Here is an 18,842-nt window from a genome sequence, read left to right as displayed (position 1 = left end):
TCAGAAAGAACGAATTCTCAACATTTGCTGCAACATGGACGGCACTGGAGGAGATAATGCTAAGTGAAATAAGTCAAGCAGAGAAAGACAACTATCATATGATTTCTCTCATCTATGGAACATAAGAACTAGGAAGATCGGTAGGGGAAGAAAGGGATAAAGAAAGAGGGGTAATCAGAAGGGTGAATGAAACATGAGAGACTATGGACTATGAGAAACAAACTGAGGGCCTCAGAGGGGAGGGGGGTGGGGGAATGGGATAGACCGGTGATGGGTAGTAAGGAGGGCACGTATTGCATGGTGCACTGGGTGTTATACGCAACTAATGAATCATCAAACTTTATATTGGAAACCGGGGATGTACTGTATGGTGACTAACATAATAAAAAATCATTAAAAAAAAAAAAAAAGAAGAAGTGGGAGTGCCTCGGAACCAGAGCTACCTAGGTACATATGAAAGCACCAACAGATTGTCCGCACCTCTTCAAACCCACACATTTTGCCTATACACACCCATCTATCTACACACTGATGTAGCATTTCACACTATCAGCTTTGGAGCTCAGCATATGTACACAGTGTATGCAGTGCCCTTGTACTCACAGAGCCAAGTTATTCCAATTAATATGCATACTTAATGCAAATGGTTATTCACACCTACACAAACACATTATACACGTTTTATATATATATATATATATATATATATGTTATACCATTCACATTCAAATCCAGGCCTTACACACACGTCTATTAATACATCTCTCAAATACAGCAACAAACATATCAACACACTTTCACACTATATAAAGTATCTCAATGGTAAATAAACGTACTCTGGACTAACAAAAAATACATGCATACAGATAAACTCACAATTGAGTATTCTCCACAACACACATGCACTCCCATGCCCTCAATTCCCCAGCCTTTGCAATTGTGTATACAGTGGAGAGAGGAAAGTTAGGGGTTAATGCTTCCAGCTTTAGTCTCTAGTCTCAGAGGAAGCCAGAGATTGAGGCAGGGGGGCCTACCAGGAGGGTTAGAACTCATGCTTGGGGAAGGGAGAGGCCAGACTTGAACAGGTCTTTAAATAGGTACTAATCTACAGTCTCTGCTAAAAGCTGAATCACAGGAGCCACGTAGAGCTACTCATGGTCAGAGATGAAGGAGAGCTCAAGGTCAGTGGTTTGCTTGTACCCTAGTCATCTCTGTGTTTCCCAGAGAAGAGTGGGACTCACAGAGGCTCTAAGAAGCTGGAAGACAAGGCAAGTTACACTGCGCAGAATGGCCTGACTCACCGGGGGCTCCAGGTCCAGAGATCCCTGACTGCTGGATTTCCTTCAGAGATGGGGAGAAGATTCACTGCTTACACTGTGTCTTCCATGGAAATTCTAGAAAAGTAGGAAGGCTGCGTCCACACAATCCCTCCATGATGGACACTGGATCTGAATCCTACCCTGCTCCAGCATTATTGCTCTAAGCCTGGGTTTTAGACACCCCAAAGTGAGAAAATGGTCTAAATGTCCCTGCAACTATTCCTTAGCAAGCTCTCAGCGCATTTTTTCCTTTACCCTCAGGCCTGAGCAACACAGCTAACCTGATAGACGTAACTATCTCCACGTAATGGTGGAGTAATTGAAGACCAACAGAGCCAGTGGTACCAGCATGGATTCAAACCCACACTCACAGATGAAAGCTGAGCTCCATCAGTGTGAGAACAGTGTTCTTTCCTTTTTTTTTTTTTTAAGATTTTATTTATTCATTTGTCAGAGAGAGAGACAGAGCACAAGCAGGGGGAGCAGCTGACAGAGGGAGAAGCAGGCTCCCCATTTAGCAAGAAGCCTGATGCGATACTTGATCCCAGGACCCTGGGACTGTGACCTGAGCAGAAGGCAGGCACTTAACCGACTGAGCCACCCAGGCATGCTGAAAATATCATTCTTTTAACCATATTTTCTGAACCAAAAGCTATGCCAAGTTCTCACAAGTTAGATTATACATTTACAGAAGAGAAAAATCGACTCTGAAGTTCAGTGTGTGATCACCCCAGTGATAATGTTGAAAAAGATGACTTAATTCTTTCTGTCAGTAAGCAGTAGGCTCACTAGAGGTCTAGGCCATAGACAGCAGGGACGACATACTTAAAAGCAGTGTAAGGGGGAAGGAATGTTGGGCAAGAAGGGAAATTGTTCTTCTTTTCCGACACTTGAGGGTTGCACATATCCCTCCCTCCACCCAGCAGCAAGTTGACAACATGTGCCTGCCTCAGAAATAGGATTGAAAAACTCACACACTTCACAAAATGAGCCAAGATTGGTACACTCCCTGTCCACTCCACATGACTGGGAGCCTTCACTCTGCACTGGCCGAGTGCGTAAGTCTGAGGGGAAGAAAGGCAAGGAGTATGGAGAACAGGTGAGTTTCTCATTAAGGCTCATGGGCAGAAACTTGTGAGAGTTAAAAACAATTAAATGTAAATGCTTATGGTGTTATATTTACAAAAATGCAACCTCTTCCACAATTAATTGAAGAGATTATTGTGCACGTTGAGAAATGACAGGTTTAGCAGGAATCTTCACCAGTACCCAGTGCAAGAATGAAGATGGTCTCAGCATGTTTTCCAGGTGCCCGTGAGCCTCAGTGACCATGTCCTCACAAATGGAGGGTGACATACAGGAGGCAGAAGGGAGGGAGAGAGGAAGACTCCGGTTCAAACAGCACATATAACTGGAAGAACAGGCCGGGCAGGAGCAGATAAAACTAGAGCCCTCGACCCCAGATAATGTGTGTGTCTGAATTTTCACTGCAACCTGGATAGGAGTATTTGATTTGAGCGAACCTGTAGCTATTACCAAGGTAGGATAGGAAAGCCTCCAATGTAGAGCAAGATTTGTAAAGTCTGAGCTCCATATCTCTCATAATGTTATAATGCTAGGGAAAATCAGAAAGAGGTCAGGTCTATTTGGGATCTCGAAGAAACCCTTTTTAGGAACCATTAGGTCTGGTTGAATGAAACACTTGTTAGTCCCAACGGGTGATTTGTTATGGGAGATTTGAAAAGATACTCCTTTTATCTGGTGCTTCTCTTATGGAGGAGACTCAATCAAAGATTCAGGTCAACTGAGATGAAAGAGTGAAAAGGTGCCTTTAAGAACCAGGTAAGCTTCTGTGTCATGGACTCCTAGGGAGGTGATAGTCACCAGAGGGATCCAACAAGATCGACCATGTAAAGCAAGTATAGGCAGAGGAGGGCATTCAGGTCTTTCACGGGCCAGCATAGCAGACTCTAGCATGAGAATTATGAATAACTCTCTTGTGGCCATGGTGCCAAAGTAGTGTCTACAAGGTTTCTCCAACGATTTTAAGACATGGCTAAGCAGTTAAAAAGTCCATTGCCACTGAACAACGTCATTTATTTGTTATTTGCTCCAGCAAATGTTTATTAAACCCCTATACTGTGCCAAGCACAGAGGTGCTAGGCATGGTGCACTGTACAGGGTTCACCTCATGAAAATTTACCATCAGGACAGGATTTAGAAAACTATCGCCTGCAGACCAAATCCAGCTTCCAGACTGTTATTATAAACATAATTGTATTGGCATTCAGCCACACTCACACATTTCTGTATTGACTGTGGCTGCTCTCAGGTTACAGGGGCGAAACTGAGTAGTGCAACAGGAGGATGTATAGCCCACAAAGCCTAAAATATGTATAATCTGACCTGTTACACTAAAAAGTTTGCTGGACTCTAATCTAGAGGACATACACTAAAGATAATAGGTTTAATTACAGGTGTACAATCATCAGTCCGTTATCCTCCAGCCCAAATTCTCCTGTTACTCCTAGAGGCAAAGCTAACGCAACATCACTACATACCTTGCTATGAGCCTTTAAGCCAAAGTGTTTTCCAAACTGGCTTCCTACCCTGAAAAGCTGCCCAAGTGGCTTAAACGAAGGGCTGGAAAGAACCTATGGGAAAGGTTAAACAAGTCAGTTAGTTCTGAAGGATAGGAGGGCAAGAATGACTATTACTGACATTATTTGTCAGGATAGTTTTCCCTTAGCAGATTCTACTTTCAAGGAAAATATTGATTCTTCAACAAAAATCACACTTGCAGCTAGTATGCTTTGATTCCATTTTGAATGACATAAATATGAATGAGAAATAAAGAGTAGCATCACTTTATGTGCAAAAATCTATTTATTAAAACAGTTGAAATTCTTCCAGTTTACTGTTAAGCCCAATTGCCCTATTATTCAGTTGAACCCTTCAAAATCTAAAAAATAGTAATAATTACTTATTTGATTATTATCACCTACAGAGAGTAGATTACAATGGAGAACAAGTAACCATTCTGTGATGCTGGCCTCAGGAAATACCTCTTCACATCCTCTATTCTTCATCCTACTTGGGATCCCAGGACTTGAGAATTACCACTTTTGGATTGCCTTTCCTCTCTGTGCCATGTATCTTGTGGCTATAGTTGGCAATATCATTGTCCTTCATGTAGTCCGAACTGACCACACTCTGCATGAGCCCATGTACCTCTTTCTAGCCATGCTGGCTATCACTGATCTGACCCTCTCCTCTTCCACCCAACCTAAAATGCTGGCTATACTCTGGTTTCATGCTCATGAGATTGAATACCATGCCTGCCTCATCCAGGTGTTCTTCATCCATGCCTTTTCTTCTGTGGAGTCTGGGCTGCTCATGGCTATGGCCTTGGACCGTTATGTGGCTATCTGCTTCCCACTTCACCACTCTACTATTCTGACCCCATCTATGGTGGGTAAACTGGGAGCAGCTGTGATGATAAGAGGGTTGCTGTGGGTGAGTCCCTTCTGCTTCACGGTCTCCGGGATGCCCTTCTGCCCTAACCACGTCATTCCCCAGTCATACTGTGAGCACATGGCTGTGCTGAAGCTGGTGTGTGCAGATACTAGAGTCAATCGTGTGTATGGGCTCTTTGTGGCTTTCTCTGTGGCTAGCTTTGATATCATTGTCATCAGTATATCCTATGTGATGATTCTGAGAACTGTTCTGAGGTTGCCCTCTGATGAAGCCCGGCTCAAGGCTTTTGGCACATGTGCTTCCCATATCTGTGTCATCTTAGCTCTTTATATCCCAGCCCTCTTTACCTTCCTCACCCACCGCTTTGGACATAATGTGCCTCGAGTGGTACATATCATGTTTGCTAATCTCTATCTACTGGGACCTCCCATGCTCAACCCCATCATCTATGGAGTTAGAACCAAGCAGATCAGGGACAGGGTTATTCAGGGATGTTGTGGAAAAGATCCGTGAGCCAAGGGTCATGGGATCACAACCAACCCCACTTCGACTGATCTGGGATCATAGCATATTAGCACAAAGTCATCTTGTGATATGAACAGATAAAGATGTGGTCCATATATACAATTGAATATTATTCAGCAATCAGAAAGGATGAATACCCAACGTTTGCATCGACATGGATGGAACTGGAGTGGATTATGCTAAGTAAAATAAGTCAAGCATCGAAAGACAGTTACTATGTGGTTTCACTCATACATAGAAGATAAGGAATAGAGTGGAGGACCACAGGGTAAGGGAGAGAAAACTGAATAGGAAGGAATCAGAGAGGGAGACAACCATGAGACACTCTGGACTCTGCATTACAGAACTGAAGGTTACAGAAGGGAGGGGGAGAGTGGATGGGGTAACCAGGTGTTGGGTATTAAGGAGTACACATGTTGCAATGAGCACTGGGTGTTATATGGAACTAATGAATCGTTGAACACTACAACGAAAACTTATGATGTACTATATGCTGATTAACTTAACATAATAAAAAAGTCACGTCTGTGAACAAAAGGCCCAGAGGTTAGCAACCCTCCAGAGTGAAAGGAACAATTTTCAAAATGCCCAGAACAAGAGATCTCTGAGAGATGTGACTGATCATAAATCCTGAGTTGACTAATATTTCTCATCATGATGAAACAGTAAAAAATATGTCCACAATTCAAATCAGTGAAGATTTAAACAGAATGCCATCTTCCACAGACCACTAAGTTGAAAATGATTTTTACCCTGCCAGAACAAGTCTAAGTTGCTATACCTTGTTTAAAAGGACATTAGAACTTTCCATTGAAATGTATTATAAAGTACATGTAATTTTCCATCTTGGAATCTCTTTATTAAAATAGAATTTGTGGGGGAAAAGTACAAAGACATGTATAGATTCATTATTTATACAACCCAAAACAGGAAAATACATGTCTTGATCTATATGAAGAATGAGCAATTGAATATTAAGTATCATTTAACTAGTGTATTTGCAAAACACATGTAAAGATGTGAAAAATGATCAAGATATAATATTTAAAAAAAAGAAAAAAAACATCTGTCCATAAGGATGATACCAATTCTAAAAAGAGATACATAGGCATAGAAAAAGATTCTGGGACTACATCTAAATGCTAATAAATTCCAACTCAATACTGAGACTTGTGGTATTTTAATTTTCTTTTTGCACTTTCATATATTTTTAAAACTTATCCTTCATTGAGGAAGTAATTTTAGTATGGGAAAAAAATAATTCAGACATGAACAGAAGTGTACAAAAAAAGGTTAATTCAGTGCCAAAGCCTAGGGAAATGGAGTAGGCAAGCAGAGAAGATGAAGGCTCCAGAATACAGCAAGTTCCAGAAAAGCTTGAAAATCTCCATGAAAATTGCTGCCAGAATCACAATATTTTGAGACTGGTAACAGGGAGCATTTGGTAGGCTGAGTGTTGGTTTTTCCTTCCAGAAATTGCCTGTTCCCTGATGACAATGGATTGCACAATGAAGAAGTTTTGGGAAAAAATGAAAAGGAGATTCTCTTCTGAAGATAGTTATATTGTATTGTTAACGGTAATGAGAAATTCACTAGAAATCTGAGGATTTCTCAATATTTAATTTCATTTTCAATTAAAATGTTAAGCTGTTTTAGAAAACTATATTTGTTATGATTTTTTCAACTTTCTTGTGGCGTACTTACACAAAAAGGTGCATATGTTGATGTATGCATTTTGGTGACTTTGGACATACGCATACACACATGATAGCATCACCACAAACAAAGTAAAATCATCTATCACAATTACTGCATCTGTGTATTTATCCTCCTTCACCACTCTCCTCTCAAAAACAACAGTGGAGAAGATTCTAGAACTAAAGGACTTATGTTACTAAAACAAACATCAGATGAAGGTGCTTGAAGAGTTAATCAGGAACATGTTTGCTTCTCCCAGGAGAAACAGCTAGAGGAGCCTAAAAGTGTCCCCAGAAATGAATGGCTACTCTGAAGGAGCATTTTCAAGATTTCCAAATATTAGAGATGCAAAGGGATCCTGATCCTGTTCTCAGCAAATCAGTTAATGACTGTGAGTCCCTCTTTTTTCTTTTTAAAATCAGCTTTGTTGCTGTTTAACTTGTGACAATAAAATGTAAATATTTTAACCCATACTTTAAAGAGTTCTGACACATGCATGCCTCTGTAGCTACCAGCCCGATTCAGACACAGAACATTTCCCTCACTTCATAAAGGTACCTTTTTGCCTCTCTGGACTCAATCACCCCTCTCCACCCCAGCCAGGAAAACCCTGAGTTGATGTCTTTCACTATAGATTAATTTTTCTCTTACTGCCGCTTTTGTAAATAAAAGAATAAATAATACATTCTTTTGAGTCCCGTGTCTTTCATTCAGTATAAAGTTTTTCAAATTCAGCCGTACGTTGCATGTATGATAAGTAGGTCATTTCCTGCTAATTCTGAGCAGTGTACTCTATTTTTTCAACATACCCATTCAGGTATTACCATACCAACTGTTACCGTTTTCCTTTGCTTCAGCCCTTCTAGCCTACTTCCAAACATATCCACTTCTTATCTGTCTAGAGCTTTGCTCTATATCTTCCCATTTCCCACAGTTGTTATTTTCTAGAACATTCTACGCTCCTCTCAACAACCCTTAGGTCTCACCTAATACCCTCCTTATCAGTGAGATGTTTCTTAACTTATGTATGTCAACTAGTTCTTACTCCCTGTAATTTTCTTTCAACACAAATATTTGATTTCCTCCCTCCCTTAACACAATGTGTAATTATTTAAATTACTTATTCACCATCTGTTCCTCTGTCTGGAATATAACTTCCATAAAAGTATAGCACAGGTATTCACTATTCTATCCCCAAACCAGGCTACTCCAAAAAACTACTTACAGGAATGAATGCTTAAATGATTATATGGGGCTGGTATGACCATCACAACAATTCCACTGCTGACCACAGGATGGCATGTGCAGGTCCATTATGGCCTCCATCCTGCCAAATGGGACACCAGACTTTTCAGTCCAAGGCCTCATTTCATTATTCCCATGGAAACCCTGAAGGATGTTGTTTGTCAAAGAAGATAAATTTGATATATGAAAAACAATTCATCCCCCATTTATTTCTTTTTATTAACAAATATAAACTATTTGGAATATTTCAAATTTTGAGTCAATAAATACCAATTGGGTGATTATGTTGCTCTAAACATTCTGTAAGAGGATGGGAATAGCATGGAGAACAAGAGAGACTGGCAATCAGAGGACCTAGTCAGTAAGAAATGAGCAAAAAAGCACACTGGATACCTACACTCTCAGTTCCAAAAGGAAAACTCATTCCTTAAGCCATGCAGCTCTGTCCTGCTTAGAAGTATCCTTAACATCTAATCTGTCTGATATGAGAATTGCTACCCCAGCTTTCTTTTGAGATCCATTGGCATGAAAAATGGTTTTCCATCCCTTCACTTTCAGTCTGGATGCATCTTTAGGTACAAGATGAGTCTCTTGTAGACAGCAAATGGATGGGTCATGTCTTATTATCCAATCCGCAACCCTGTGGCATTTTATGGGAGCATTTAGGCCATTCACATTGAGAGTGATTATGGAGAGATGTGATTTTAATGATTTCATGTTGCCTGTGAAGTATTGTTTCTATAGATTGTAAATTTCTGTTCTGTATCACTCTTGGGGCCTTTTTACTTTTATAGAACCCCCCTTAATATCTCCTGTAGGTCTGGTTTGGTGGTTACGAATTCCTTCAGTTTCTGCCGATCCTGGAAAGTCCTTATCTCTCCATCAATTCTGAGTGACAGCCTTGCTGGATAAAGGATTATTGGCTGCATTTCTTCTCAGATAGAGCTTTGAAAATACCCTGCCAACCCTTCCTAGCTTGCCAGGTCTCTGTAGACAGGTCTGATGTTATTCTGATATTTTTCCATCTCTATGTAAGGATTTTCTTCCCCTGGCCACTTTCAATACTGTATCCTTGGATCTAATATTTGCAAATTGCACTATGATGTGACGTGGTGTAGGTCTGTTCTCATTGACCTTGGGAGGGGTCCTCTCTGCTTCCTGGACACGAATGCTTGCTTCCTTTGCCAGATTAGGGAAGTTCTCAGCTACAATTTGTTCAAATATCTCTTCTAGACCTCTCTCTTTCTCCACCCCCTTGGGATGCCAATGATTCTGACATTGGAACGTTTCATTGAGTCAGTAATCTCCTGTAATCTACATTCTTGAGATTGGATTTTTTTGAGGCAAGTTTCTGTTTTAACTTTCTCTTCTACCATCCCATCCTCCAATTCACTAATTCATCCTTCTGCCTCATTTACCCTGGCTGTCAGAGTGTCTAGTTTAGACTGCATTTGATTCATAGCATTTTTAATTTCTGCCAGACTCGCTCTCATTTCTGCCCTTAGAGATTCTATATTCTCGTTAATATTTTCATTAATAGTTTTTTCAAGCCTACCCATCATCTTGACCATCATTACTCTGAACTCCATTTCTGACAATTTGGTTATATCCATATCCATCAATTCTGTGGCAGAGGCCACAGACTCATTATCTTTTCTTTGCTGGGGGGGGGGATTTTTCCTTCTACTCATTCTGATGAGGAGAGGTTGTGGGGATGCCCAGAGCCCAAGTTATTGACCAGGACACAGGCAGTGTGCACTTGTTTTATAGGGACCTTAGGGATGTCGGCTTCCTGATATAAATGACATTTTTGATTCATAATGTTCAAGATTTCTGTTTCTTTGCTGTTTTTCTGTCTAATTGTCTAATTAATGAGAATGGGATATCAAAATCTCCAACTAATACTGTTGAATCATTTATTTCTTCTTTCAATTTTGTCAGTTTTCTTTCATGTACTTTAGGAATCTAGTGTTATTCCATGTGCATTTATACATGTCTATCTTTCTGATATTTCTCCTCATTTCACTATGAAATATCTTTGTCTCATAATATTTCCTGTCTTGAAGACTTATTCATCAATACTGGTATAGCCACTCTAGCTATCTTATAGTTGTTGTTTGTATGGTATATGTTTTCCCATCTTTTTACTTTCAACTTATATACTTTAGCATCTACAGTATGACTCCAATGTGCAGAGTATAGTTATTCCTTGCTGTCTTTATCCTAACAGTGTCTACTTTTTGTGAGGAGTGTTTAGTCCTTTACTTTGTAACTGATGTTATGGCTGGAAATCCATCTGCCAGTTCACTAGAACTCCCTATGAAATACCCAGCTAGTCCGCTGATCCATGGCTCACCCCAAAGACGGCCACAACCTCAAGCTAGTAGAGCCTTGGGCCTCCCCACTGGCCTGCCACCAACATCACCACACTGACCTACAAGCTCCAAATCAAAGAAGCCAGCTCAGGCAGTGGAACAAAGCTGTCAGCTGTCCCTGTGTTACCACTGCTGACAGGACTGGAGGCAGTGGGGATAACGAGGGCAGCCCCAGCCACAATGCCAATAACGTGGGAGTTATTTCCCAAAGTTCTATAGTTTTCATGAACGGGCTGATGTTTCTGATGGCTTTCAGGGTATTAACATGGTGTTATTGAGAGATTTACCAGTTTTGCAGTTTCTTTTCAGAGGAGGGTTTTTCAACCCCCTCACTCAATCACGCTACAATTGAGTATCTGCTCCTATTCATTCTATTTATTTAAGAGGGGGGAGAGGGGCAAGGCAGAGGGAGAGAAAAATCTTAAGCAGGCTCCACGCCCAGCTCAGAGCCTACATGGGACTCCATCCCACAACCCTGACTGAGATTGTGACCTGAGCCAAACTCAAGATTCAGGTGCTTAACCAACTGAGCCACCCAGGCGCCCCTCTTCATTCCTTTCTTAATGCTTTCTGTTTGATTGATTAAGACCTTTGTTTCATTTACTTTCCCTTATACTTTGAAAGTTTAACATTTAATTTGAAAATATTTAACTTGATATTTTTAGCATATATACATTGAGAATTTTGTAATAAGTGTTTAGATTTAATTTATATCTACATTATTCCCCTACGAACATAACTTAGCATGTTTTTGTTTTTCTTTACCCCATACCACAATTTCATAGTCCTTTTGACTAGAATTTCAGTTCTAACTTTTTTGGGCATTTGACTGAGTGAAGGAGATAAGACTATAGTGTGTGCTCAGTCCTTCTTGTTGAAAGTAGAAAAACTATTTGGACATTATATGTGAAGTGAGGTTAATTGTGGGGCTTTTATTTTGGGAAACTGGTGAGTGGTGATATCACCAACTGACTTAGGGAATCAAGGTATGTTCCCTTTTTGTTTTTTTTCTTGTGTCATTGTTGCAATTTTCCTACCACTGTCTCCTAACTGAGGAAACTGGAAGAGGTTTTAAGATGCATTAGTAAAGATCTCTTCTGTATTTGAGTTTAAAATAAATGGGACAGGGGCACCTGAGTGGCTCAGTAGTTTAAGCATCTGCCTTTAGCTCAGATTATAATCCAAGGACCCTGGGATAAGTCCCATTTCGGGCTCCCTTCTCAGCAGGCAGTCTGTTTCTCCCTCTCCCTTGTCCCCTCTCCCTGCCCGTGCTTTCTCTCTCTCTCTCTCAAATAAATTAAAATAAAATAAAATAAAATAAAATAAAATAAAATAAAAATAAATGGGACATAAGAGTAGAGATTTCCAGGGTGAGATGAATATACAATGATCTAGGGGGATATATTTGTGATTCATCAGTTTACAGAATTTAGTTAATGTCACAAGAGTACGTAAGACCACTGAAGAAAAAGAAGAGACCCAAATAAAGATCCCTCAAAAATGCCAAGATGTACCTTGGGCAGGACGCAGCAAGGTGAACTGAGCAGTTAACTTCTGACAGGTAGTTAAGAAGAAAAGGAGAAACTGGATTTATAACAGCCAAAGGTCATTGAAAAATACATTAGTTTAGGAAATATGAGTGCCCCTTGCTTTAGTACACAAGGGGTATTTGGTGACTTTAATGAGACCGCTTAAAGTCCCCTGAAATGTGAGTGTGTTGAGGCAGCACGGAAGTCAGAATGTCTGGGGATGAGGGGAGCCAAAATGGTATTTATAGGACTATAGATCCCCTCACAGGTATTTGCCATTAATGGTGGGACATGAGTTAGGAAAAAGCTTCAAGAAAAGGCAAGGTTAAAGGAAAGTGGGGAAACAATTTAGGACGAGGAACAGATTTAAGGACAGCTTTAGAAATACTGCCAAGACCAGAGATGAGCATGGCATACATAGTAGAATGTACGTGTATGCCGGGAAGGGAGGGAATGTGTAAGCGTGTGTGTGCTGGGGCTGGGGAAGGAGGAGGCAGGCTGTTTTAGATAGCATCATGCAAAGGTGTCAAAATGGTAAGTAAATCTTTCCAATCAGTTTTCAGGTTCCAGAGTTCAAAGTGGGATCAAGCTATGTCAACATTCCCCATGCAGGCAGCCCCTGATAACACTTCAATGGCCCCACCTTCTTGTTGGTGGGCATGCCAGGTCTGTCAGCTGTACCCTCCTGGTGGACGATACCACTCATCACCATCTACCTTCTCTCTGCCCTGGGCAACGGTACTATCCTCTGGGTCATTGCCCTCGATCCCACCTTGCACCGCCCAATGTACTTCTTCCTCTTCCTGCTGAATGTGTCTGATGTTGGCTTGGCCACGGCCCTGATGCCCACCCTGCTGGGTCTTGCCTTTGCTGGCGTTCGTGCTGTCCCTGCCTCAGCTTGCCTCCTACAGATGTTCTTTGTCCACGTCTTTTCTGTCATGGAGTCCTCTGTTTTGCTCGCCATGGCCTTAGATCGAGCACTAGCTATCTGCCGCCCTCTCCACTACCCAACGCTCCTCACCAACGATGTCCTTGGCAAGATTGGTGTGGCTATCACTTTCCGATGCCTGGATCTCCACCTGCCCCTGCCATTCCTCCTTGCCCACATGCCCTACTGCCACCCTCAGATTCTGACCCATTCTTACTGCCTGCACCCAGATATAGCCCCTTTGGCCTGCCCAGGAGCTTGGAGTGCAGTCTACAGCCTCTTGGTGGTTCTGTCAGCCATGGGATTAGACCCCCTGCTGATTTTCTTCTCCTATGGCCTAATTGGCAGGGTTTTGCAAGGTTTTGGACCCAGGGAGGATCGCTGGAAGGCTGCTGAAACCTGTGCTGCCCACCTCTCTGCTGTGCTCCTCTTCTATGTGCCCATGATCCTCCTGGCCCTCATTGACCGTCTCAGGGTACCAGTACCTCAGCCTGCCCATACTCTTCTCTCCTATGTCCACTTCCTGCTTCCTCCACTGATAAACCCGATTCTCTATAGTGTCAAGATGAAGGAGATTCGAGAGAGAATACTCAAGAGGTTACAGTCCAAGAAGGTGGGTTGGGCTCAGTGATGAGGAGGCCCCTCCACATTTGGTGGCTCAAGGCTAACTGGTACTAAGGTTTCCATGACAAGAACTCAGTTTACCATGCATGAAATGGTGACTCGGGTACACATAAGCACATATACATGGATGCCCACTGTCCTTGCAAGCGTGCATGTGGACATTTAGGAAAGCTTACAGGTTCCAGAGAATGGCAGTGGTCTCTCCACTGTTTCACTACAGATCCATGGCATAGAGAGGCCAGGATCTAGGTCTTGTCCCATCCTTCCAAGTGTGTCTTGGTGGTTGTTTTGTGTTTGTTAATTTCATCACCAAATCTACACCCTAATAACTGGGAAAACTCCATGAGTTGAACAGCAACACAGCAGAGAAACGAGAAGACTGAAACATCTGATGGCACTCTACGTGTGTGTACATCGTTTTACAGACCTTTTCATGGATTGTAATATAGATGTGTCATGTATACAATCACATATCATTGATCTATTAGTGTAGCCTCATAGTCTGACTTAGTTCATATGGTATAAAGTGATCCCCCTCTCATAAAACAAACAAGAGCTCTGGAATCCTAACAAGAATTACATTATTTTTATAGATTAAATGTAAGAGAATCAACATTTATGATGATAAGCTTTCACATCCAAGAATATATGATAGATGTTTCACTTATTAACACCTTTTAAAAAATTTTCAATAAAATTATTCGTTTATTTTATTTCTATAGTTTTAAAATATATGCATTTGTTGCTCTTATAAATAAATATTTCTCTATTTCCTTTTCCACATATATAATGTTTGATTGAGACAAACATTTCTATCTTGCCTTCATATATATTTTACCAAATTATCATATGAATTATAAAAGATTTTTATTTTTGGATTTTATTTGTGTGTAGCATATATAAGTAAAAATAGGTGACTTCTAATTTTTCCTTACTATTCACACAATATATTTCATTTTACTTTATTTAATTTATTGGACTATGAAAGATTAAGAGTAAAAGTGAACTTTCAAATCTTGTTTTTGAAACAAAGTGGCATTAATGTTTCATCTGCTAGAACAATGTTTGGCTGCTAGATCTCTGGGTAAACTTTCAAGATTTCAATAATGTATATGTATTCCAATTTTATTGATTTTTAATAAGCTTACTTGATGAATCCTATTAAGTGTTTTTACAGCCCCCAGTAATATGATTATCTGCTATTTTTTAAGGATTTATTCATTTATTTAAGAGAGAGAGCATGCACAGGAGTGGGGGGAGGGGCAGAAGGAGAGAAAGAGACAATCCCAAGCAGATTCCCCACTGAGCACGAACTCCCACCTCGGTCAGGCAGAAAATTGGAGAAAAGAGGCTTATAATTAATTTGATCCTGAAAATTGATTTTCCACTTTCCAATATATATATATAGGCGATTGAGAAAAGTGTGTGTATATCTATATCTATATCTATATCTATATCTATATCTACACACAGAGCATTAAATAAAGTAATATAAATTCTTAACCTTGATATACTTAATCCAGCATCTGTCCGGGATTGTAATGGAATTATATGATCCGATCATGTCTATGCTACATCCTCCCAGCATTCCGTGACATCTATCTGCATCATTCTGAGTTGAACATTCCTTGATCTCTAGATCCACAAATGGCTTTAATGTCACCAGGAGGAAAAGCAGCTGGAACTAGAAAAACAACAACAACAACAACAACTGGTGTTTTATTTTGTTTGTTTTTTCAGGGAGCAAGGCAGTGAGAACTCTGCCCCTAGAAGGACTAAATATACGTAAAAGGAAAATTTACCTAAGAAAATTTAGGTAAAATATTTAATAAAATGATTATCCTCTTCCTCTCTTTCTTTCTCCAATTCAAATTGCTTCCCCAGCCCCCCTCCTCCATTTCTTCCCTTCCATCATTCCTCTTTTTTATTTACTGCTAATATTATAATTTTAACGTAAAAAGCTATGAATTTCACAATGAAAATGCTCCTTATAAAAGGAGTTGCTCTCAACGGCTCTCTCTGAGGCCACTTCTACATGCTTTATATGCTTGTGGAAATTCCCCCATTGTCCTGGAGCTACCTCCATCCTTTCAAAACCCTTGGCCCATGGAAACCTTTTTCTGACCCATTTCTCTTCTCTGAGGTTAAAAAAAAAAGTAAAGAAATCGAATTTGGTAACTATGCCACCCTAACTGATTTATGGAGTTAAATGGGGAACTAAAGTTTGCACCAGAAAAGAACAGAGTGGCTTTTCAGTTTGACGGGAGAGATGGCTCAGACCTCACTTGGAGACAACCAGCCTTCTGTCAACCTACAACCTCTCCTGGTGAGAACATCAGGGTTTGAGATATTGTCATGACTCAGCTTCTCAGAGTGTACCACTTCAAAACTTTTGGCCTTATTGTCCAGTCATTGCTGCAACAACCAGACCCATGGCTCATTGGCTGGCTCCACAAAGGGAGCACATGATAATCGTTGCCTTAGGCCTGCACTGTGCTCCTCTTGCTTCTTGCCCCAGGGCTGACACTGAGGCATGACACATTCTCAGGTATTCACTTGGTATTCATACATGTGAGGAAGTATGGGGGAATTCGCAACTCAAAGGATAAACATTGACCAATGGTAAATGAGGTCCAATGGATAAAGGTTTCCCTCCTTATTTTCCTGGACTATCATGAGATATATTTGATAAGGCTTCAGAGTTGGGTCTGCAGGAATGGTCCATAGTCACCCATAAAGGTGATGAGCTCATTATTTATTTACCATCTCTCAGCTCCAAATTCCTTTTTTTGCCTGTCTATGATGATGGTATTGGGCTCTGTAATGTCAATACTTTTCTTTTGTCACCTGACATGATGTTAAGACTCATCAGTGGAAGGCAGAGGAGGAACACTGGAGGGAGAAGAGTTTTCTCTTCCTGGTTTCTGTGTGCTTTGTTGACGGACTCCCACAGAATATGCTATTTTTCCATTGCTTGGCACTGTGCGCTTTCTTCAGTACTTGGTTCTAGCAGTGCAGAGCTTCCTCCATTATTACCCACTGAGCTTGTTCTCCGGTCTTCACTGGATCAACAGGGACATAACCAGAGGCCCAGACCATATGTAGTAGCACTCTACCTCAGGGAACATCTCCTACCTCATCTCTTTAGCACTGGGTCTGTATATATAAATCAGGCAGCACAGGGCTAGCCATCTAGCAAACTGGCCCCCCAACCCTCATCTCAAAAAGGGAGCCTGGAGCTATCCCGGCCTGAGCCTTACATGCAAATGTATTATACTTTTACAATGAGCACTCTCTCCATATACCACTTCCATCAGTGCCCAGCAGCCATAAGCTTGTCTGGCACCCGGAGCTCAGAGACTTGGCACCTTCCTTGGCACTCCCAGAAGGCAGATTGTTTTGTAAGCTTCACCAATAGACACCTTAGTAACTTCACGGGCTTAAAATTTAATTTAAAAAGTAAATTTGTCCATTTACAAATGTACTTGTTCATTGAGGAAAGGAGAATACCCCAATTCCTTGAGGACTATTGGACATAGGATATCGTCTCGCACTGATGATAGGAAACTGAACATTCCATCATGTTCTTTTTTGATTAAAGTATGAGATTATTGGGGCAAGATGATTAATGGAATTATGGATAAATTTTATCTCACAGTGAACACAATGATATTCATACCTGTGGTTATTCCAAAAGGCCTAAGTACCTAATTGGTTATATCACAATTATGATCTGGGAAAACTTCATATTATCACATTGGTGAAGTTGGAACCATTACAGTAGGAAAGACAAAGTACAAAGTCAAAGCACAAATAAAGTTTGTGAATAGTTGTCCCAGAATCCCATGACACTTGTCACTGTTTTATAGATGCCTCTCCATTAATTCCCAATCATGGCCTCAGTGAAAGTTATGATATGTTACTGGAAGAGAAGGACAATATTCGGGCTTGGCTTTTGAATGGATTGCTGGGCAAGCTGGTACTAACCAGAAGTAGAATACAGTGGTACAACAGCCTCACACATCAGGGGACTCAAAAAATAAAAAAAAAAAATAAGAGTGAAGGAGTGAAGGAAAATTCCCATAATGGACGGTGCCCTTGGTTGTTAACTTTGTGTGGAAACAGAGGTCGCCTGACGTATGTGGATATGCATGGACTTCTGTACTTTGCTGAAAGGCTTGGTGAGTGAATGGAACTAGCAAACTTGAAAGAAGAGAGATAAGGAAGTCGATAGATGTATGTGAAATACATACTGATGTGGACACGGAGGGTGAAAATCTTTGTATCTCATGCTAATATCCACCAAACAGTACCCACCTCAGAGGAGAAACTCAATAATCAATAGAAAGAAGCTACGTGTAAATATCAGCAAGCTTTGGCTATGCTACTGAGGACCCAGTGGGCCCACAGATGGAGTCATAATGGCAGAGATATACAGATAAAACATGAGCCAAAAGTATGAGTTCCCCTTCATCAAGGTTAATTTGAGGAAACATTGTGTAATCCTCACTCCTGGGTGGTTAGTAATGCTATGACCAACTTTTAATGTTCACTAACAGCAGCAGGAACCGATCCCGAGCATTTGATACGGCACTTTGTATGTACATCAGATATGTTCCTACACATAAGAAAGGACAAACTAACTACCTATATAGGATCCAATGTTGAATTACATTGATACGCTTAGAAGATATACTCTATAGAATGACTATTTTTGCAGTTAATTAAGAATTTTAAGAAGAAAAAATCAAATTCATTAAATTGCAATTTGGATATCATTCAGAAAAGAACAACTGGTTTATTAACAAAGTTTCCTACATTAAAATCTGGACTTGTTGAATTGTATGCAGTCTGAATGAACACTTTATTCAGGTCTCATACTACTTGCAAATATGAATAGCTGTTTACATACATCATCTGAATTTACCTTGAAAATAAAACATGATTTACGTGATACTAATATGGACTTAGTGACAAGGAAACTAAGCAAATATCACACAATCTGTAAGATACTTAGTTTAGGTTATTGGAATATTATCAAGGCCCTCTGGGGACAATTACCCCATTCTACTGAAGCACACATTCATAAATGGCTATCTCTCTACTCTGAGATGACTAGAGA

General features: G+C 40.5%; 1 protein-coding gene and 1 pseudogene across 1 annotated transcript; both read left to right on the top strand.

Annotated features, from left to right (window-relative positions):
* Nucleotides 1-4,361: 4,361 nt before the first annotated feature.
* LOC125282491 (olfactory receptor 52R1-like) lies at nt 4,362-5,309 on the top strand. Its single transcript, XM_048217370.2, has one exon. The coding sequence runs from the start codon at nt 4,365-4,367 to the stop codon at nt 5,307-5,309; it is 945 nt and encodes a 314-aa protein (XP_048073327.2). The 5' UTR covers nt 4,362-4,364.
* A 7,450-nt stretch (nt 5,310-12,759) lies between these two features.
* Nucleotides 12,760-13,727, top strand: LOC125282524 (olfactory receptor 51S1-like; annotated as a pseudogene).
* The last annotated feature ends 5,115 nt before the right edge of the window (nt 13,728-18,842 follow it).

The sequence above is a fragment of the Ursus arctos genome, unplaced genomic scaffold, assembly GCF_023065955.2.
Source record: "Ursus arctos isolate Adak ecotype North America unplaced genomic scaffold, UrsArc2.0 scaffold_22, whole genome shotgun sequence".
Lineage (NCBI taxonomy): Eukaryota > Metazoa > Chordata > Mammalia > Carnivora > Ursidae > Ursus > Ursus arctos.
Note: the sequence above shows the minus strand (reverse complement) of the source record. Positions and strands in the feature narration are given on the sequence as shown.

What these genes read in the sequence shown, in the direction of transcription:
- LOC125282491 (XM_048217370.2), top strand. Translation starts at nt 4,365, where the DNA reads ATGCTGGCCTCAGGAAATACCTCTTCACATCCTCTATTCTTCATCCTA.